Source organism: Tinamus guttatus, unplaced genomic scaffold (assembly GCF_059628265.1).
Source record: "Tinamus guttatus ecotype Peru unplaced genomic scaffold, ASM5962826v1 Tinamus_guttatus_pri_ptg000010l, whole genome shotgun sequence".
Taxonomy (NCBI): domain Eukaryota; kingdom Metazoa; phylum Chordata; class Aves; order Tinamiformes; family Tinamidae; genus Tinamus; species Tinamus guttatus.
Genome location: NW_028288544.1, coordinates 4,346,355 through 4,368,443, shown reverse-complemented (window position 1 = coordinate 4,368,443; position 22,089 = coordinate 4,346,355). Strand labels below are relative to the sequence as shown.

Here is a 22,089-nt window from a genome sequence, read left to right as displayed (position 1 = left end):
CTGTGGTTGCACTTTCTAGTCCTTCTTACTAGACTACATTCATGCACATTAGAAACTAAGAACACTACTTCATACAGCTCTGCTAGGATTCACATAGGAGTCACCATTCAAGGTTTGTCCTCAATGGAGCTTCAGCAACAGCGCAGCTACCAGGATTGCTAGACCAGGGCCATTTTAAAGTTCAATGAGACTTGTACAAGGCTGAATGTACCTCACACCTTTAAGGGTCACTTGCAGAAAGGAAACTGGCTTCCACATTTACAGAGTTGGTGTAATGAGGAAAGGATACCAGTGGGGGATACTGCCATATGCTCCTCTTCTCCATCCTAAACTAGGGGCATCAATTTTGTTGAGAGAAGTTGTTACCTATTCCAGTCAAATATCAGTAAAACGGGCTTTTATATAGGATATATCCTATATAAAAGGATATATATACATATATCAGGATCCACCCTTCATCAACTTCAAAGCAGACGCTGAGAAGAACAAAGACTAGACTACACGTGGAAGGCACTCACTGACAGAAAAGGAACATTAAATAGCGCAGACTCAGTCCAGCTCTGAAAGAACAGTCCTTCACACACACAGTATGAAGACATACTGCGTATGTACATGGAGCTACCTGGAGCCAGCTGATATTTAACTTCTACATGTCTCAGGGTGCTCTTCAGGAGTCCAAACCTGGATCCTACTTTCACAGGATCACAGAATAGTTAAAGTTGGAAAGGACCTCTAGAGATCATCTAGTCCAACCGCTCACCCTTTACTCTTGGAATAAGGGAGAAACAGCAGTTGAAATTATCCCCAAATAAGAACCCCCACTGATCCACTAACCTTGACACACTCCTGCACTTTTCCTGCAGAGAAGTACCTAAAGCACAGAGGGATGTAAACAAATTAGCTTAAGTCTCCACTGAAATGCTATTGAGATGTGTATATATTTTATATACTTCCTCCAGTGTTGTTTCTCACTGGATGTACAAATCTAGCAAAAACAAGTTTAACTTTCTTGAAGGCTTATGGTGGCAAAGAGTTCTGCCACAGTGTGCCCAAAGCAGTAACGTACACAGATCAAATTTACACTTAGCTTTAAAAATATTTTATATGGATGTGGCTCAGACCTAACACTTTCCTTCCTTACAATATCTCTAAATTCAATTTGTCAGAGAAGTAAGCTTTTTAAGCATACTTTAAAAATACCCTTAAGCTAGCACAGTGGAAGATGTTGTTACTAATTTAAAAAAGATAATTACTGAAAAAGTGAACCTACTCCAGCACTAACAGGACCCTGGAGCATTCCCAAGCAAGGAAATGGTGTTTCTCTTAAGACTACGTTTCAATTTTTTTTCTGTTTTTCCATATGAATGGAAAGCAAGTCCATAATAGGATTTTAACATAAGAAAATTAACGTTCTGACAAGAGATCTAATAATTTGGCAATACAATGCTGTTTGTCAGGGGGGTTCAGTGCTATTACCATTTCTAATGATAGAGAATGCTAATAAGAAAAGTTTCCTGTTTTTCACTCGTCAGAAACATTGCTTCTTGTTTTGTTCTGCTTTTCAATCACAACTCTGGAATCATAGCAAACAGGGGTGAAGATAGTATATATGCCAGCAAGTTTTTTCTTTTAATAAGTGGGCATATTTAAGTGCCCCCACCCTTGAAGAAAGCTTCAGTTAACCTATTAGAAGTAGCTGCGTGAACTGTTTCCAAGGATAACTTTTGGTTTTGCAACAAAAGCTGCAAAGCAGGTATAGCTCCTTTGCTCTTGGCCATATTAATGCTGAAGCAAACCAGAAACATTTCTCCTTCCCATCTTTCTACATCAGTCCTCTACTACATAGGTCTTCTCCGTAACAGATTCCTTTAAGTATTAGAATACTTGCAAAAACACTGTAACTATAAAGTGATTCTGTTGCAAACTAGTTTTATTTCTGTTTAATAAACAAGAAATGAGAGCCCCTGCCCAATGAACACTAAATACAAATGCAATAAAGTATTACAGTTTTAAACTGAATGCAAAGAAGGTACCACACGACGCTGACAGTCCACAAGAAAATGCTCCCATAGCAGGAAGCCACAAGATATGTACCTCTGCAATGAAGTGAGCACTGAAAAATCTGCCAGCTCTACAGATTTTGAAGATGAGACCTGCTTAGCTACCAACTGTTTGGGAGAAGACTGCAAGCCCCAGTACTCTGCCGGGCTAACAAAAGCATTTTTGATGATCACGGTACTCTATCTCTTCCAGAGTTTATATTAAAAAATACTCAGAAGTAAAACATCACACTGGAAAGATCATTTGAGGATAAAGATGCCCCTAAGTTTTAAACAGAGTAGTATGGGTTTTATTAGGACTTCAATCAGAAGACTGAACTCAGGAGCTCAAAATATTGAAGTGCCAAGATTCAGCAGACTCCCCAGGAGAGCAGTAAACTTGCTCAAGTGTTTTCAGGAAGGCGTCACAGAAACCCTCAGTGAAGCTCTCACAAGCAAGAAAGTAACTTTTAGAAGAACATGAACATATTCAACAGTGGCCAAGGCTTCTGCTCCCCAGCAGATGCTCACTTTAAAGTGTGTCATTGTACGGACACTCTGATCTTTTGCTCTGCTGGTATTTGTATATTCAGAGAAGGCAGTGAAGCAGCCTATCATATTCCACAAGTAATACCCAATACGTTTTTAATGTACTGGATTCCAAGTCCCCACAAAAATCAGTTTAACCCCAATCAAGTTGTCCTTAATGACAGCTTGTTAAAAATATCCTAGAAGTTCACTACTGTAAGCAAGTAAATCACTTGTCAGCTATTTCTGCTTTGAATAATGTTCTGCTTTCCCTTGTCCTGTAGCTGTCAAAGTCAAGGACACCTCTCAATTTATTCCTTCTACTGGAAACAGTAACAGAGAGCAGTTCTTCCAGGAGAACACAGCATGGAACACTTATTTTAACCTAGGTTTCCTATCTTAAAGGGAGGAATCTCACTACTACAAGAACACAGGGAAGGAAGAGGAAACGAATTAAAACATACCCAAGAACCTCTCACTGCCAGTGCAGGTCACCACGCTTCCTGTCTCACCAAACCCCACGTCTCTGGCAGCAAAACCTCTGATCGGTACTTGCTACAGTCAATGTGTACTCAAATGCTGATAACACAACAAATTGAGCATTGAGGACACCAGATCTGCTACTGTCAGAAGTATGCACATCCTCAAGCCAGACTAACCGCTCTACTTTCCTATGCTTGCTTTGAAGCCCGTTTAATAGACTCAGATGGGACAAGGTGCTGTGCTTGGTGTCCCAAGAGGTCTGCTGAAAGCTGGAGAGGAACGCATACCTAGTGGCAGCAATTCTCATCATACATACCTGCCTCCCTATCCTTATCAATCCTGGAAGCTTCACTAAAGCCATGGACTTCCATTTAGCTGTTGATAATTTAGCTCTTTTGCATTAAGACTTGCATTCTTCAACTGCTTGCTCTTGCAATTATATAGTAAGTAGCTAAAATTAAAGCTGGGATTTAAACCAGCATATTTTGATACCAGAAGACTAATGGAAGAATTAAGCACTAAGTAGAATTGTCTCATGACACTAAAGTCATGAGATTATGGCCTTTTTTCATAAAGCCCTTAATACACTTCTCAAACATTCACTTTAATGTGAGGTAACAACAGCTAATGGAGTCTTGATTCACGTTTTTTTTTTTTTTTTCCCCTTTTAACTGCAGAGATCAAATATTTTGCAAAACTATTTGGAGTACTCTGCTCTTTAGAGGACTTCATAACCTTGTCCTGTTTTGTCATAACATTCACAATGTTGCAACAGTCAATCTTAGACCTGACCTGCAGAGCTTAGCACATATACTTGAATAGCAGCCTTGGTTTTCTCCTCAGTGAATAATGCCACTCTACTCCCACTCGCTCTTGCCTTTGACCCAGAGGATCTCAGGGGCTGCCTAAGCATTCATTTGCTGGAACCCTCTGGCTGAATGGCTAGGCAGTGAAGTACCTGAAAACCAAAATCTGCCAAGAAACATCATTCTCTGCTGGATCTGCTGCACAATTCAGTTCACACATGCATTTGTGTCACACCATGTGCAGGTCAAGGAAGATTCTAACCATGGTTTCCCCTTTCAATACGTACCTACTAGCCCCCAACATATTAGGCAATACTGCAGACTATGCTTCTGAGGAATATCAGATAGGCCTGCACAATGAAATGCCTCTTCAGACCACAGTGGAAACACCCTTCAGTGTTTGCTCTGCAGCATTGGTTGAAAGTTTTTTAAGTGGAGAATAAAAACATAAGCAGGTAAGTGACTTATCAGAAAGTTTCTGATGTCGTTGAGATGTTATGCAAGTACTTGTTTCAAGCATTCCTTGACTTCCCAAGGAAGAAGTAAGCATTCTCCCACTGACACACAGCATAACCAAGCTCTGCAGGAGCCCTGCACAGATGGCAAATTTAGGCTTAGCTGAAATCACTTATCAGTCCAACTTCTTACGCAAATCTTAAGAGTATTTAATGAAAGCCGGTCCCTTGACTTCTGTGCTCCACAGGCAGGACCATCCAGAAAGCAAGAATTAAAGGCAGCGGCAAAGGACAGGATGGGGAACCTCCCCATAATTAAGTGCCAGCACTTTGGGAAAGGCCTCTGTACCTCAGGCTTTCACAAATGTGACCACAAGAGATACCACCTACTTAGATGGGATGTACTATTCATTTTCTGCCCTGAAGGAGCACTAGATCATCCCTACCGACGGATTGCATTTTTTAAACTGGTATATATCTGCAAAGCTGATCTAATTTGCATAACATCCATATTCGTCCATCAGAAGTAGCACAAAGCTGCAATGAAGCATTAGCCTCTTACAGTCTCCTCTCTTGACAGCAGCACCACTGATAGGTTTTATTGAATCTTGTTGCCTTAGACATAGGATGAAATGAATTCTACGTATTATTAGTCCTTCTTCATTGGTATCTTTTCTAGACTCAGTAAGAGACCATCATAGCAGTCAGAGAGGAAACCACACCTAGGGAAATTCTGAATATAGCTGGTTTTGTCTCCTCTGGAGGAAAAGCGGCTATGAGGAAGTCTGGCTTGTTTCACAGTCACACCAGGGAAGTGGATCAAAAATATCATGTTCAAGGAACCCAGTGATGTAGGACCAGGACACCTGTAAGAGCCAACAGTTCCACAGCCAAGATCCAACAATAAAAGAAACTCTTTAACAGACCTCTAAAGCACCCCAACTTTCATAACTGCTGCCTCATACCACAGAGTTAACTGTGGCATCCAGCCTGACCATACATTATACCAGAAGTATAATGTACCTTTCTCATCTTTTTGATATGCAGGCAGCATGTGAGACTATTACGTTTAGTTACCTTTCCATGCTGCTCCTTTGCACAAGCAATGCAACACACGAACAAGCAGCTAGCCCTGAAGTTCAGACACAACTACTCACCAAGCTTGAAAGCACAAACAGCCCACAGCTCTCACCTACAGACAGCAAGGAGGGCACAGCTAAAGCTCCAAGAGGGGCTGGCAGCTCCTCTCAGCCCTGGGCTGGGGACGAGGCTCCAGCAAGGCCCCAAGGCTCTGCCCCACAGGGAGCAGGCAGGGCTGGGAGACAGCTGGGGAGTCCCCCCAAGCAGAGCCCAGCCTGCCTGGCCACAGGCCCCGCAGAGGTCAGTCGGGTTCAGGTGGAGAAAGGGAGCAGCCAGCGGCGGCCCGGATGACAGCCAGGGCTCAAGCCCTCCCCTCTGCCCGCCGCTGCCCGGGACGCCCTCACACTGCCCCAGCACCCCAACCGCGGCCGGCGCTCACCGTTATGGTCGTAGACGCTGACATAGGAGATGCCCACAGCCATGCACCACACCACGAGGCTCGCCATGTCCGCGTAGCTCGGCTCCTCCTCAGTCACCACGAGCCCCATGTGCAGGGGCACCTTGCGCAGTGCACGCCCGTCCAGGCGCCAGCGCTGCCGGGCCGCGGCCCCGGGCGGCCGCCGGTGCCGCCGCTCCGGGCCGCCCTTGCTGAAGGCGAGAGCGCCCGCGGCGGGCGCGAGCAGCGCGCAGGAGGCGGCAGCCGAGGCGGCGCGGCGCCAGCGGCGGGCGCGGGGCCCGCGCAGCCAGGCGAGCAGGGCGCGCTGCAGGCAGAGCAGCCCGTGCAGCAGCCGCCACACCAGGCCCAGCGCGCCGCTCATGGGGGGCACGGGGAGGCGCCGCCGCCCGAGGCGGACGGAGCGCGGGGGCCCCGCGGGCGGGCGGCCAGGGGCGGAAGGCGGGAGGGACGGAGAGGGGAGCGGGGGGCTCAGGCGCGGCGCGATGCGGGCGCCGCTATCGCCGCCGCCATCGTCGCTGCCGCTGCCCCACAGCGCTCACGGAGCCCGCGCCGCCATCTTCCCCCGCGCCGCCTGCTCGCTCACCTTTCACCCCTCCACGCGCGCGCCGCCCATTGGCCCGCGGGCCGGCGCCGCCGTCACTTCCGCCCACGGAGAGCGAATGACGTGGCCCTAAGGGAAGGGGCGGTGCCCGGCCCTGCTACGCCCCGCCCCCCTCGGGGTGGGGCGGCCGCGCCCGTTGCTAGGGGCGGCCCCGCCCGTTACTAGGGCGCGCCGCACGCCTCGCCACGCCCCCGCCCGCGCGTCGCGGCCGTTGGGGCGGCCGTTGGGGCGGCCGTTGGGAGCGGTTCGGGCCGTGTCCTGCCCAGCCGCGGCTGCTGCGGGCGGGTGTCGCGCTAAGCCGCCCTCCACGGGCACGAGGGCGGCGCTGCCGACTGTTAAAGGAGGAAAAAACGTCTCGTTAATATAGGCGGCTCCTGAAGGGGCGCCTTCCCCCGCAGCGGCTGTGGCGGTCTTGAGCTGAAACGGCGCCCATCGGGAGGGAGACGGGTCTTGGGGGCATGACTCACGGAAGCGCTGATAAAGCGAGGATAGCGTTAAAAAAAACCCTTTTATATTTAGTGTGGAAAATGGAGACAGCATAGCTTGTAGAAGATTGCTGAATGTGTCAGTGTCATGACCGAGACCTCGGCATTTTCTGTCATTCAGCAGGTCTTTTATTGCGGTCTGTCATTCATCGGGTCTGTCATAGCAATCACCGTTCTGCAAACTCAATATTTTAGCGCAAGACCTCCCTAATGGGAATTAACTTGCGTTACACAAAGTTCGTGCTGCTTCTTGTTACCTCCATCTTTAAGCTACGCAAAATACCTTACAGGCAAAAGAGCAAGAGCCTTCAAGCTAGTTCTGTGCCCTCAAACAGAAAGGGAGACAGAAATGACACACGAAAATATTTACAGTACCCTAATTTAAAAAAAATCAATGAAACAATTTAAGATATTGTAACGTTAAAATATTTTTCTTGCTCTGAAAATAGATATCTTTCAGATTTTCGATACAAAGCAATCTTAGCTGATTAAAAAAATAAATCACATTCAGACCACTAGGGAGACTGTCCTGTTCCGTAACTCCATAAACCTCTGGACACCAAAATTCTACTGAGGTGATGACACACTGAAAAAGTTAAAATTGAAAGAAAAATTACCGGGTGTTATGTGTCAATAGCATTTGCATAGGGGACATAACCAAAGTGCTGCCCCGGGACACCTGACAAAACAGCGTTTATGAATGTGAGTGATCATTCAGTTCCTGAAAGCCAATGGGAGATAAAGAATAATAGCAACTCTTTACTTTGAAAAGTAATTTGCTGGTGTTATCGCTGCTCAGTTATCAGTGGAGATTTATGAACTGCCAGGAAATCCCTGAGATTACTTCTTCTAATTCACTGTTTTTAGTGGTTTTGGTATTCCTTCTTTATTTTTCAAGCACTTTGGGAACTGTTCAATAGAATTTGTGTGTACATCAGAGTTGAGGCATATACCGTGAGGTCCTTTTTTTGTGCATCTGGAAGGTTCCTGTCAGTGCAAGGGGGCACTTGCAAGTTCTCCCACATGGAATATGCACATCACTCAAAAATATATATGCAGCAGCTTAAGTTAGATTTTAATCAACTAGCTATTTGTAAACCAAAATGCAAACTTTATTTGTCTTACCTAAATATTTTGCAGAGGTAGATTCTATTTCCTGAGAATCTCCCTTCCCCTCTTTACAATAACAGAATCAAGTTTAATTGACCAGAATATTTTGGTTCATCAACATTACTTAACTTTGGAAATAGTAATAATTCTTATTAACTAGGACACTGACTGTTGATCTCTGTTATATTTGCCATGGTAAAGATACACCCTTCTTGTTCTACGTGGAGCTCGGCTAATTTAGTCTCATATCATTTAAAAACAGTTTAAAATAAATGAGAGGCAAGTATTTCTGGAAAACTGCAAATTGTTTCTCAAAGGCAAGATCTCAAACAATATTGTGAAATTATGCACATCACTGTAGCGCTCTCAGAATTATGAGTTGAAATGGGTTGAATTTCTAGTAATGATACCTCGCAGTATTCCAAGATTTTATTTATGTGTTTTTTTATGCAACTATACAAATGGTCTACCATTAAAAAAAGCCATACAGAGATTACATTTGTTTTTCTAGGAGATAGTACTTGTATTGTTACCTTCCTCAAACTACCTAATGCTAATGGCACATAAAGACAGTGTTTTCTTTACAATTTTCGGTTGCCCTTCGGTCCCCGCCTCTCAACTGTTATAGTACAGATTCAGAGGAAAAGTTACTGGTGGCCTAGTAGGCCGACTGGCAGCAGAAAAACAGGGTAGTGAGCAGCTCTGGACATGGCAGAGGTTTACCATGGATTAACCAAGGAGTTAATCTAGCTCATAATCATAGTAATCATCATCCGTGTTAGCTCCGATGCTGGAGGAGTCATAGGGTTTCATTTTCTTTCTGTCTTCTTTGCCTTTTTCCATGGAAGACAGGTTGTCTTGACACTGGTGCAGAATCTTGCTGGAAGACATCCAGCTTTCTCCTCGCCTCTCCGCTGGTGCGGCACACTGCCCTCCTCGGACATCTGTGCCCTTGTCCATGAGCGCTCTCCTAGTTCGCAGAAGGTCACAAGTGCAATTCCAGGGGTTTCCATCTAAGTACAGATGCCGGAGGCGAGGTAAGTACTCCAGGACTTTGCGATTCAAGGCAGATATCTTGTTGTTTCGTAAATTTAAAACCTGAAGCTGTTTCAAGTCCTTCAGCTCTTGTTCCCCAACATCTTCTATGCCATTTCCCTTTAGGTCCAGTCTGGCAAGGGTGTCTGGAAGTCTGAATAAAAATAAAACAACACAAAAGTGTTATATTCTTCACAACAATTCTATCAGTGTAGGTGGTATTTAATGCTACAGCTTTGCCCAGTCACAGCTGACTTAAATAAAACTATGGCTAAAAGTAAAGTCTTTGATGTTCAATAGTGGCAAATAAAAGCAATTAGGCATTCTCCAGAAAAAATATGTATATTTGAAATGTTTCCTGAAATATTTGTGTCCATTTTTGAAGTTTTCAGAACACTGTTAATGCACTCTCGAACTGCTTTCCCAAATTACTACCGTTCTGATCTGTACCAACTCAGCTTGTGCAACTGAATGAAACAGCAATCTTAATCCTTCAGTACTAAGAAGAAAGTTAAGGTTCAAGTGGGTGTCAAGTAAGCTTAAAACTGGATTTTTTACTCTTTGATGCCATAAGCAAGCCTACAACCAGCATGACTTTGTAGCAGTGTGAAACATGAAATGTCTGGAGAAGCATAACAACACGGCTCCCCTAAGTACTTCTTATATGTGATTTGTTTTCCAAAAATGTGAATAAGTTCATACATAAAAGAATTAGAACTTTTCTTTCATTTTATTTTCCTACTGCCATCAGATTCAAAAGTTAATTAATCATCTCAGAATTAGCCCATCTGATTATGCGTTGTTGTGTTTTAAGCAGTTTTGAGCTTTATAGAATAAGAACTGTTTACTTTAAAAGAAAAAAAAAGAAAAACATTGATCTCTGGATATCATACCGAATTTGTCAATTTCATTCTTACTTTCATATATTTTCTAAATTTGTGTGGTAAAACTGTTTTGTTTCAAAAGTCTTGCTCATTTATCATCTGTTTTTCTCCAGCTCTAGTTGGGAAAACTGTTTATACGTGCATACATGTATATGTAAAGTAACAATAATAATGCTAACAGCTATTTAAAATGGAACAGCAATATCCTTCGGCTGGAAAATATTGATAGTGGTAGTTTATCTCAAAATAGTGATTTTAGATCTCTTTGAAAATGAGTGATAGAGCACAGTGTGATCCTCACTGGTTGAAATGATTGTTTCTGTGGGGCCGAGTTTGACCTCTTAGGCCTAAAAGGTTGTTGCTGTATTTGTGCAAATCTCAACTTCATGTTTTAAGAGTGAGGCAGCTCTGTATTCTACTATATTCTTTGTGTGAGATCAGAATTTCTTGTGTTGGAGCAGTAAGTCATTGCAAAGAATTTGGTCTTAACAATGTTTGTGACTGAAATAAATGTGTTTTGAAAACAAACTACAGACGCTGGTGGTAGTTGTCAGATATAACACTATAACATGAGGGTAATCTGAGGTAAAATCCCAGTCCCACACATGTCAAAAGTAGCGGGATGTCACCTGAGATATTTATCCAACCAGGTAACAATCTAAAGCCTGACCAGCAAAACCTGTGAGTAGAACTGCTGTGCCATGGACATTATGTTAAGCTTGTGGCTATATCATTTGACTTTAAACTGAGAGTATCTTGAGAAAAAAACTTTGTGAGTGTGCAATGAGTGATGTTGCTGCAGGCAGAGAAGCCAGGCATGGTCAGGAGCTCATCATGAGAGTCATGCTGCTGCCGCTGCTCCACTGCTGCCGCCGGGAGGATCACCAGGCTGCTGCCTGCATTCTGATCCCTTCCGGCAAAATTTCATGAGTAGGAGCTCTGTTGTGTGAGTCCTAAAAGTACTTGGACTTGTAATAGATGTAAATTCTGCTGGGGACAATTTCATTTTGTTATTTTCTTTTCAGAAAATTAGGAGAAAATAAAATCTCTCTTCTCCTCATCCCCAGTGAACAGCTGCTAAGACTCATTAATTGTGACATATTGACTATACTCATAACCTTTGAAACTGGTGACTAATAGTTCTCAGGTAACCGTCAGAAGTTACACGCTTATTTCTGTGCATCCATGCAACGGCCTGGCATCAACAGACAATTTAATTAAGTACATATATTTTTACTTTTCTCCTCTGTTATATTTAGTCGCTATTCAAAGTTTTTATTCATTGTAGAGTTCAAAGTAAAATTCTTCAGTATATACTTAAAAGCTATACTGGCAAAAGGCTGATAGAGAACTGTTTTTCCTGTTAATTCTCTTGACTAGAAGGTTGTAAAATAAGATAGATTAGACAATACTTACGTAACTAGAAAGCATTAAACATTCCTGTCAAGACTAAAATCAAATATTTATATATCACTAAATCATTTTCTGAGTATAGAGATTCTACCAAATAGATTCAAATACTAAAGGACCTGATGCTAAATGAATTGAAATTTTACTACGTTATTTATTTGGGCCAATTAAATCTGTCCATAAGCCATAAGAGTAAAATTTAATAGTGCAGTTGTGTTAAGCTGACGTTAATGGAATGACATGGCTATTTTATTCCATCTAACTGCACATTTTTTTTTGAAATAATATTAAAAAATGCCACTTTACATCAGACTACCCTCTGTTTGGTCTAGCGCAGCATCTGTGATAATGGGCAAGATCAAAACTCAAATAAATGTGAGAGAACCTGTAGACAAGGCATTAAGGAGCAGAGTGTGCCAAAGGGGCAACTTCTGTGCTTCTTTGACTGGAATTTTGCTTAAAGTCTGAAGCAGGAGAGTTTATAAGCCTTCCAAATACTTGGTTTTGTGTGAATTAAATGAAGTTGGGAAATGTCCACCTAAAGACTACATATGTTTTGACCAGACTCATCAATTTTAAAATTGATAACTCAAGTTTGTTGACAAACATCTGTTTAAACTTGCCATCTTTCACTGTTATTGAATGCTGCACTAATTTTGTGTTACAAGAGAAGATAAAACTAAGCAGTAGTATAACTTCTCTATAATCATGCTTTTATAGTCTTCTATTCTGCTCCTTTTATTCATGTGCTAATTAAATACGTGGTCTCACTGACAGCCAGAGATGTGAAATGAGCAGATTCACTGGACGCCAGAGACGTAACAGAAACAGCTCCAGCTCTATGAGGCTGCCAACAGGGTTACCAGTTAATGCTACCTATGGCAGAGGGCCTATGGCATGGAGATACTTCTACTGAATGCAACTTTATCTCAGTCTAGACCTCACTCTTCTACTCTAAGGAAGGAGGAGGTGATGACCTTGGATTCACTTGCCTCAGCGGAATAGAGATGAGGAGATTCTGCTCCAGTGCCAGGTTGGAAAGCTGCACACACTGCTGAAGAGCTCCCGCCTCAAACACGCGGACGGCGTTGTTGTCAAGAAACAGGTGCTTGAGGTCTTGCAATCCTTGGAAGTCCTGGGCTGTCACCCTTTGAATCAGGTTGTTGCTGCAGTCAAGTTTCTGCAGTCTGCCTGGGAGCCGGAGCGGCATTGCGTGGAGCTGGTTCTTAGCGAGCTCCAGTGTTGTTAAGTTAGGAAGGAGTTGGGCACCATCTATTGAGGAAAGCTGATTTTCCGAAAGGAGGAACTCAGACAGGTTTTCAAGGTGTTTCACATCTCGAAGTCTTATTGTTTTGAGTCGGTTTTTCTCAAATTTTAGTGACAGCAAGGATTTAGGCAGGTCAAGAGGCACTTTTGTCAAAAAGTTGCCACTTAAGCTGAGAAACTGTAGATTTTGGAAAGATGCGAAGAAGCTAGTAGGGAAAGTGCTGATTCTGTTGTCAGCCATGCTCAGGTACTTCAGGCTAGGAAGGTTAGATGGTGCAGACACCGATTCCAGCTTGTTGCCATCCACAGTTAGACTTTGTAAATTGCCAAGGGAAGAAAATGCACTCAGGCGCAGAGTTGCAACCAAATTATTCCGAATATCAAGCACTCTTAGTTCCCTCAGACCTTCAAAATCAGATGCATGCAGAGTTTTGATGGAGTTATCACCAAGTTTTAAAATCTCAAGGCCAGCTGGGAGGAAGGTGGGTATACGTGTCAGGTGATTTTTGTGGAGTTCCAGAGACTTCAAGGTGCTCAGTGCTTTGAAAGTGTTGTTTTCTACTGACTCTGTTCCGCTGCACGACAAGACCACCTCTTCAAGGGCCGACATTCTCCTGAAGTCAGTAATCTTAAAAAAAAAAAAAAAAAAAAAAAAAAAGGTAATTCCTGTGATAACACACTGCCTTGTTCCTGGATCTCCTCACTTGTTGCTTCTTGATGCTCTGACCATTGCTAGTGTTGCATTCTTACAGTATGAGAAACTAAGAGGAACTGAGTACTAACTACAGAGGTGTTACTGTAAGTATCTGCAGTTTGCAAATATTTACTTACACTTTTAGGATATTGTTGCTGAAGTCTGTATTGTACCTGTACCTGAGCAATCAAACAAGCTTGAAGAGGGGACTTTCATTTCTGGCTGGTGTCCAGCATATATGAAATGGATAATTAGCCTCACCAGCAGCAGGAACCTTTGCAGAGGGCAGGTGGTTATTACATGCTCACTGCTCGCAGCAAAGCTTGCTGGTGCAACCATTTCTATACATTTACAATATAGCTGTTTCTATATATCAGCATTACTGCCTCTACAGTGTGTTCCCCAGAGGAGGCGCTCATGGACACCATTACTGCTCCCTAGCTTGAAGTTTTAGCAGGGAGCTAAAATCTGACACTTCTTTCCCCTCTCTCTGTTTCTTCAAAGTAAAAACCTCTAATACTGGGATGAGCAAACCAAAAGTGTCAGATCAGTTTGGTCAGAAGATCTTCTGGATTGTGGAAGAGCTTGCTTTTGTAGCTACTGAGTTTTGTTACTTATTACTAAGTAGATACTTTACGGTGGTAAATGAAACTCATGTGTTGACTGCAATTGTAATATGTAGGACATGCTAATTGTTTCGTTATTTTTCTGCTCTGTTGGAACTGCCTGTTTACAAACCTTGCCATCTTGTGTCTCCAGCAAACAAGCAAGCTTAAACGATTCTGGCAGTTTCCTCTTGGAGGAGATATGAGAAACTATGGAATGAGGGTAAATCCAGGCATTCTCAGAGCACACCTGTTATTTAAACAGTAGTTCTGAAATTATCGGCACTGTTACCTTTGACCTAGGCGCTTGCTTTTCAAGAGTGCATTTATATGGAAATCACAGAAAGCTCGGAGCACGGTGAGCAAGTGCTGTGCATGGAGCCGGCGGGAGGGAGTGCCCTCATTTATATTCCCTCCATATGGCCAGTAAAGACCTCAGAGATGCTAAACCAAGCCGAGTCTGCGCGATACTTCCCCAAGGGCTCGTTAGCTACAGGCATGTTTTACTCTCACTGAGAGAAGCTATAAAATACATTCAGCAGCAGCCCCTTACTCGAGTCAGGAGCCTTCAGAAGGGCAGCACAAAATCCTCTTGCAGGTCCAATGCTGTGTTGTAGTTTTGTTCTGTCATCCTGATTTGGCTATGTGAGCGGATCTGGTTATGATACTTGCATCTTAAATTAATTCTTACAGGTGACTGTAAAAGCGACAGAGCTTTTCTTGTCCAGTTTCCGCACATTTTTGAGTTGTATCTCTTTATCATACCTACAAACCCACATTTTAACTTCTGCTAGAGTTAGAACCCCACAGAGCTGTGAAAGAGGAGTCAGATTTCACTTTGCCTTGACATTCTCAGTTACCTGCTTCTGCTCATGTTCTTTGTGCCTCATAATGTCGTTTCTGATCACTTTTAGATTTGATGCAGAGCCAGTGAAGAATAGATACACAGCCTCTACTGATACACGTTTCGCCATTAATTGTATTTCAGTTCAGTGAGGAAATTCATGAAGCATTCTCAAAAGTAAATAACAAAGCTAGCCAATTTCCATTTTTCTGTCGTGGCATTAATGGTATGGTGTGGTCTGTTCTGGTCATCTTGCAAAGTTTTAATCATGAGCATTCCCATAGGAATGCATTGCAGTTCTCACGAGCAGAAAGAAATAATCATATGTCAATGATACAGCAGTGTTAAGGAAATTGAAACAGGTTTTGAAATAAAAATTGAACTGGGTTTGGCACGTGCTTTCCCTTATCATTTCAAATGAAATATTTCCTTCTCCTCACTCAATTGATTGCTGCAGAACTGCAAGGGGCTTAATTGTCATCTTAGGAGGTGATAGATTGCAATGTGAATCGGTTCTTTTTACTTCTGGTCAGTGTATGTTCACTGTGTGTTGAAGGATGTTAGATTTCTTCATGTGGATTATTATAATTTCCATTTTCCATATATTTGGTGTGCTGTGTCAGACTTGTGCTGTTCTGAGACTTAAACATTCGTCCACTCTCTTACAAACCATATGGTCATACTAATCTGCATTAAGACACATTTGAAAACCTGTCAGCTTTCTTTTTGCTATGTTTTAATCTGTACCTAAGCTGTAAAATGACGCTAAAATAGTTTTCAATTTTAAAAAGTACATCTCCTGAGAGTGGATTTAAGAGACTTTCATTTTAATAGCAACATTTTTATAATTGTGTTATTTAAAACTTTTTTTTAATTTTAGGGTTTTTTTGTTTGTTTGCTTGTTTTGGAATGTTTATGAACTGGAATTTGTTGTAACCAGAGTTTCTCAAATCAGTCTTGTCAGAAAAACAACTTTTTTTTTTTTTTAAGCAGAAAGTATACACATTAGTATATGAGAAATAAATGAAACATTATTCTGAGAATGAACACATTATAGTTGCTCCTTGACTCATGAAGAAAGCAGAATGTAGTGGATAAAGTTCTTTTAATTTCTTTCACAATTGAGGATTGATTAATTCAAAGTAAAGCCCATGAAGTAATCCATAGGGATGCTCATTTTGAATCAGATACTTATTTTTCTGAGGCTGCAAATTGCCAGACCATATAACATGCTCTGAATGCTTTCGGAGGTCAGCTGTGGAAAGCCTAGGCTTACATTCAACTTTTTTTCTGGAGATATTTTATTTTCTTTAAGATAAGGGAAATGAATGAAATATTAGGAAAAAATAAAAGGCGGGGGGGAGAGGAGGGAGGAGTTAAGTTTCCTTAAAGCTGCCAGACAGGTGCTTTACAAACAGAAATCAAAGCCTATTCCTGCAAAAACTGTTACATATGCTAACTGAGTTCTTTGCCTGTGTAAAATTAAGCATGGGTATGTTTTCTTTGATGTCAGGACCTCCAGAGCACATGGAAAGAAAAGTGAAAAATATATTCACAAGCCCAGCTTAATCCTAAGTAAAGAATTCAGATAATCACAGCCAGGTAGCACAAGAAGGACTTACCTCCTTTCAGTGCAAAGCCAATAGTAGCTGTTAGACATACATTGGTCAGCTGAGTTAAGGTAAAAGGTGAGAAACTCTTTCTTAAGAGGGTTTTATGCACCATTTGTTCTGAACAGTCATAAAACATCTATTTTATTCTCTATTCACCTATAACAAATATTTAAATGCATTATAACAGATACTTTTCCCCAAGTCAGAATCTAAAGCCACTTTACCAGTAACTGAGGAATAGCTGACAGGCATGGGAAATTAGCCTAAGAATGGAAAAAAATGATCATCTTTCTTAATTTGAAATAAATATATATTCTTTTGCACAGAAAATATATTTCTCTTAAAGAAATTATTCTATAGACAGAGCTTTAATTTAGCTGGGTACATTAGCTAAATTACACTGATGAACTTTGATTCTGAAAAGTATGAAAGCTACAACAAGAAAAACAGTTATTAGTATTGACTGGAAGAGAAATAAATGCCTTTGCAAAATTAAATTGCTCAAAATAGGAATTATTTGTCAGTGGGCAACAGGTACCCCAGATGTAGCTCTAAACTGCCCATTTTATTCAATCCTTAGAGCAAAACTAGAAATGTGCTCCAGAGCAGTTAAAATCTACACTCTGTATGAGGACAGGTATGTTTAAGAGAAAACATCTCTCTTTCTTATTAGCTGTAGAAAATTGGTATCTGGCAAGTACATATCATGCAAATGGTTACACTTCCCTTATGTCTATTTATGACAGGTAAATTTATTGAAGTAATACGCGTCAAGGGGGAAATAGAGAAGCATTACTCCAGTGCAAGACAAAATGAGCATAAACTGATGACTTAATAATATTAAACAGTGATGCCCAAGAACCCCAGTAAAAACCCTTTTACCAACACAAGTAGTTGTCTGCTTCAGTTAGAAGCTGCTGTTGTTTATATGGGTTATTAGATTGGCCTGTCACTGCTTTGATAAAATATCATGTACTGCCTTGGACTCTAAAAATGCAGGATTGAGCCCTGATTACTGGCTCCACTGTGGTTCTTAATAGTGGTTGTTCCTGAAACTTGCAACTCACAGGGAAGAAAAGAACTTCAATTTCATTCTTTAGGCAGATCACACTAGTTACATAAAACTTCCGCATTTAGTAAGTAAAAAAGATTACACTGTATTAAGAGAAGGAGCTGCTTTTGAACAAGTTGAAAAATAAACTTCTACAGTGAATGGGTATTTGAACACATAAAAACAAGTCAAGATTGGCTTGTTGTTGCAAATTATAGAACATATATGCAAGATCGTAACAATTTTAGTAGCTACTTTTTGAGTTGCATGTAAAAGAAATCATCAAGGCAATGTGAGCTGGTGCTAAGAGACTACAGGATAGTGAAAACGCTATAGGAATACATTTACATACATTTAAAAAGCAAATCAAAATAAAAACATTTGGTGCCATTTTATCAGTTATAGAAGCTACAATAGAATTCTCCCTTCACTTAAAAGCCACTGCCACCTGGGAAACCTGGCTTTTAGTTACAGTGCACAACAGGAAATATTTATACTGGGTTTTCCCTACCTGGAGTTGTTTAATTTTGCTGTGACTGATGTAGAGTCTCCTGGTAGTGGAAGGAATCTCTCTGGGGACCTCGGTGGTTCTGTAGCACTGCACCGAGTGTGCAGAATCACAGCTGCATCTTCTAGGGCAAGTGGTACTCAGACTGCTGTGAAAAGGAAGCAAAACGACTAAAAAGTAAGATAAATACATCTTCCAGAACAGAAACTCTGGAACTATCTCGGCAGCACATGGCGGGAATTATGCTCCAAAGTCCTTTTATACCATGAAATCTGATGAAAGGATATTATGACTGTGTATTTTATCCCTGTGAAAAAACAGCAAAAACAATACCCCAATTTGCCTGGGTTAAAGTGTTGGCAGCCATTACAAAGGGTGAGAAATTTGAACAGTGATAAGGTGCCTTTACATTTGTAGGTATGTGAAATTAGTGTTATTTATTACCTGATATCTAATCTGCAAACATCCATATTATCTCCAGTTTCCTAGTTTTGTTAAATGTGACACCACAGAATTAGTGGAAGAAAGATAAAGAGCTCTTTTATAGTGGGGCTATAAAGCCTTTGTATCTTCTGTGACCCATTATTAGAAACAGTAAAGCCCAGCTACAACCAGCAGTGAAGATTTTTTTTTTATATATGTACATCCTCTTCTATTATTCAGACAAAACCAACAACAAGTGGACAGCTGTTATTCTAAAACTGAAAGAACCATTAACTTCCTGAATATTTATGATACATCTGAGTGGTTGCTATGCATGATGAAGAAAATGGCAAGTGGGAAACACTAAGGTTCCCCTCAGAGTTTTCTCTGAGGTTAGTACTTCTCTGGTGTGTCTACTAGCTATGCCAGTGAGTGATGTAAAGTTAGGCAGGGCTTACATTTTGGTTGGTGACAATCTCGGGAACTTCCTGTGCATTTTGTTTCCTTTGTATTTGGCAGTTTACCGCATACAAAGCTGTGTGCTTAGGAAGCCTTCACATCATATCAGCCTGCTTTGCAGTGTTATCTGTGTTTTTTCATCCTCTCCATTTTTTCTATAGCAGCTAATCCTGTTCCTCACATTCAAAACTAGGATGGTTATTTTTCCAAGCAGAAGATGATGTCAAATTGATCTGAAAAACTGATAACTGGATTAGGGACAGTTCTCAACGGGAATGCTTATTTGGTGAGGCTGGTTTTACTGTGAAAAATTGCCATATTCTCTAGCATAGATCCTTCCATGTTCTTACTTGACATCTCTTGCACTGCAGTAGGAAACTGCGACCGGTGTTTGTCAAAGCCAAGCAGCAAGAGCAAAAAACTTATTTTGAAATCAGCCTGTAGAACTGGTGCATTTAAGAGTCTATGCCTGCATAAAATCCTGCCTGATTTAGGCCATATTGATCAATTATGAAGAATAATGAGTGGGTGAGCAGGATAAGCAATGATGTTTTAAGCAAACATTTGAGCACGTTTTGATATAGGGTCTGTTAGCTGATTTTTTCTGGAAGAGTTAAAGTACTCAGATAATAAAAGCTGTCTGCATGCTGGCAGTTACTAGTGCACGTTTTAGCAGGTGATGCCTTGGATTTTCACTGACTTGTGTTTATATGCTGAGGTCAATAAGACAGTAATGTTCAGAAACTTACTCAGATATTTGTAGTCTTCAAAACTGTAACCTAAGCCTTGCATGAAGAATTAAACTAAATGAATACTTTTTGTTCCAGGATGCTCAAAAGCCCTGAAGTTTGTAGTTTAGAGCTCTACAACAACACTGCGGGGTGAACTGAGAATCCCTTTAGATAAGAACCTCCCCTGTTTTGCAAATCCAAAGTAACTCAGCTGATGTTAGAATTTACAGCTGCATTTACAAGGTAAATTCAGGGTGTAATATTCTTGACCCTTCATATTTTTGAGCAGAATCTATATTCTTGATCTTTTCAAATTAATGTAAAGAAATATTATTGTTTTAAAGATTTATGTGATATTTATGTGATGTCATGTCATTTATTTGATATTGTTGGTCATGATTCAATCAAAAATTGATGTATCCATTAATCTTTGATATACCTGCTCTAAGCAACTTGGTATTTTAAAGTGTTATTTGAGCATAAGGGTATTTTAAAGTTGATTATGAAAAACAGTCCTATTAAATTTGTTTCCTGTAAATTCTGAAACACCTCCACAAGAGCAGGTGGCAGGTGGCAAAGGCTTGTTTTGTTTTGCTTTATTATTTTACTTTGTTTTGTTTTGTTTTGTTTTATCTTCATTTTGGGCAACCTGATAGTAACAGGACTGACAGAGAGTCACAGGGCTGTGCAAATCTGAGCCTAGCAGGAAGGTGAGCTCCGCAGAAAGGTGAATAAGCATTCCAAGAAAGGAACAGTGCTGGCTCGGTGTGTTGTACAGCTTTGCAGTGTGACATTGAGAAAGTAAATCACTGCAGGCCATTTCCTGCCAACAGTTTTTATGCAGACTTTCAAAACCTTTCAAAGGGGAGTCCTGTGCAGAAATAATGGCATGATATTCCCCTTAGTCATTTCTCAGAAAGAAAGGAAGGCAGCACCTGTAACTTGTCTTTACAAGAAATCCCAAGGACTTACTACAACAGTATGTGCTTTAAGCAAGAGTAAACATTTCAGTTCAAACTCCGCTAAAGCAAAAATCCTGACTGGACTCTTTTATCTTGTCAACTCTTAATAAGAACATTGTTTATGGAAAATCAGGGCAAAATAGAAAACACAATGGCCAAATTTGGGTAAAAAATAAGTTTAATTTTCTTTTTACATAAGTCAGAAGACTTTTGAGGTTTGCTGCTTATATTTCAGATCTGAAGAAGGGCTGATGTGCTTTTAAAGTTTGTTTTTTTCAAAATCTAGTATTTAGTCTAATAAAATAATGCCTTTCTGCATAAGCCTTGCCTCATTCAGGATTCAGCAGTTCTTGATAATAATATGTAAATCTGGTGTTTGGGCCTCTCTTTTTCTTCAGCAGTGAGAGATTTATCAAAAGCATACCAATGTATGTCAAGACACAGTTCTTCTATATTTTGGTTTAAGACTACACTTAGAAAATCCCATAAATTTAAGATGACATTAAGATTAGCAAAATGAATTTGCATAACTGAAGCCATGGAGGGTTTCAAAATACCCGAAAAAAAAGGCAGTCCGTAACATCCAAAGTTGGTTCCTTTGCAATGTACATGATGGCACAAATCCATGGGGGCAGGTGCAGTCCTGTCAATGAAGAGCATGGAGAAGGCTGAGCCCTTACAGTCCCAGTGGCCCTTGTCCCTGGAAAGGCCAAATTGCAGGAGAAGAGGAGCTTCCTGCAGAGCACCCAGCTTAGGAGCTTAGTCCTCGAGGGACGGCACAGAAAACTGTGCTGAGTGTTGAGCATGCGCTAAAGAGTGCTGGGCTCTGCCCCGTGCTATCGAGTGCCTGCTACCCAGTGTGTGGGAATTTGTAATTATTTTTCTGGTACTTTTAAACTTGGATTTGGTCCAGTTTTTCACAGGGACAACAAATGGCATTTGTCTGGTTTAAAGGTTAACTCCGATCAAACACTGTTCTCCAGAGTGTATAGGGCTGCTATGTGGAACAATCATAGAATTGTTTTTAGAAACAATATGCTTCTCTTAATCATTCATTGAAATAATTGAAGTATTTTACAGAAGTGTTTTTTAAGCAAACAGCTTCAGAGGGATACACTGAATCAAAAGTGTCAACCTAGACAATAGAATTTAAACAAATTTGGGTTTGGTTATCATTGGAGGGCATCCTAGGTAAATTAATTAGACAATAGGTAGATAGTAAAATGTATCAAAACTTGCTGTTTTATTCCCACAAAACAAAACTATGAGTAGAATTTCATGAGAACATTTAGAGGCCTATCTGAAAAAACAGTGTTCATCTTTATGAGATGAGTTCTGTGAAAAATATTCTTCATCTGCTTTCATAGTATGGGGAGAATGTGCTTTCCAACTCCAGGCAGCTTTGTTTTCATGAGAAGATTTTTCCTCCACACAATAAATAAGGTAGATTCCTTGTTCTTCCTCTTCTCTGGCTACGGAAAGGAGGTGGAAGTGATAGTCGCTTTGTAACTTCTGACATTTTAACCTGTCTGCAGGCTCTTTTGCATTCCAAAGGAATTA

The 22,089-nt window shown here is 41.1% G+C and overlaps 2 protein-coding genes across 4 annotated transcripts in view; both read right to left on the bottom strand.

Moving 5' to 3' along the window:
• The window catches only part of NUS1 (NUS1 dehydrodolichyl diphosphate synthase subunit), a 61,063-nt gene extending 54,854 nt beyond the window's left edge, over window positions 1-6,209 (bottom strand). For all 3 annotated transcript variants that reach the window (XR_015913269.1, XM_088522735.1, XM_088522732.1), the window contains exon 1: window positions 5,831-6,209. Coding sequence is in view for 2 of the 3 variants with exons in the window: in XM_088522735.1 (XP_088378861.1) it covers window positions 5,831-6,209 (379 nt within the window). In the remaining variant the exon portion in view is untranslated. The remainder of the gene's footprint in view (window positions 1-5,830) is intronic.
• Window positions 6,210-8,774: 2,565 nt separating this feature from the next.
• LOC104568025 (nephrocan) lies at window positions 8,775-18,146 on the bottom strand. Its single transcript, XM_010214902.2, has 3 exons — window positions 17,958-18,146; window positions 12,366-13,267; window positions 8,775-9,233 (listed from the first exon to the last, which is right to left on the bottom strand). Exons 1-3 carry the CDS (start codon window positions 18,144-18,146, stop codon window positions 8,786-8,788), a joined length of 1,539 nt encoding a protein of 512 aa, XP_010213204.2. The 3' UTR covers window positions 8,775-8,785.
• Window positions 18,147-22,089: the final 3,943 nt, after the last annotated feature.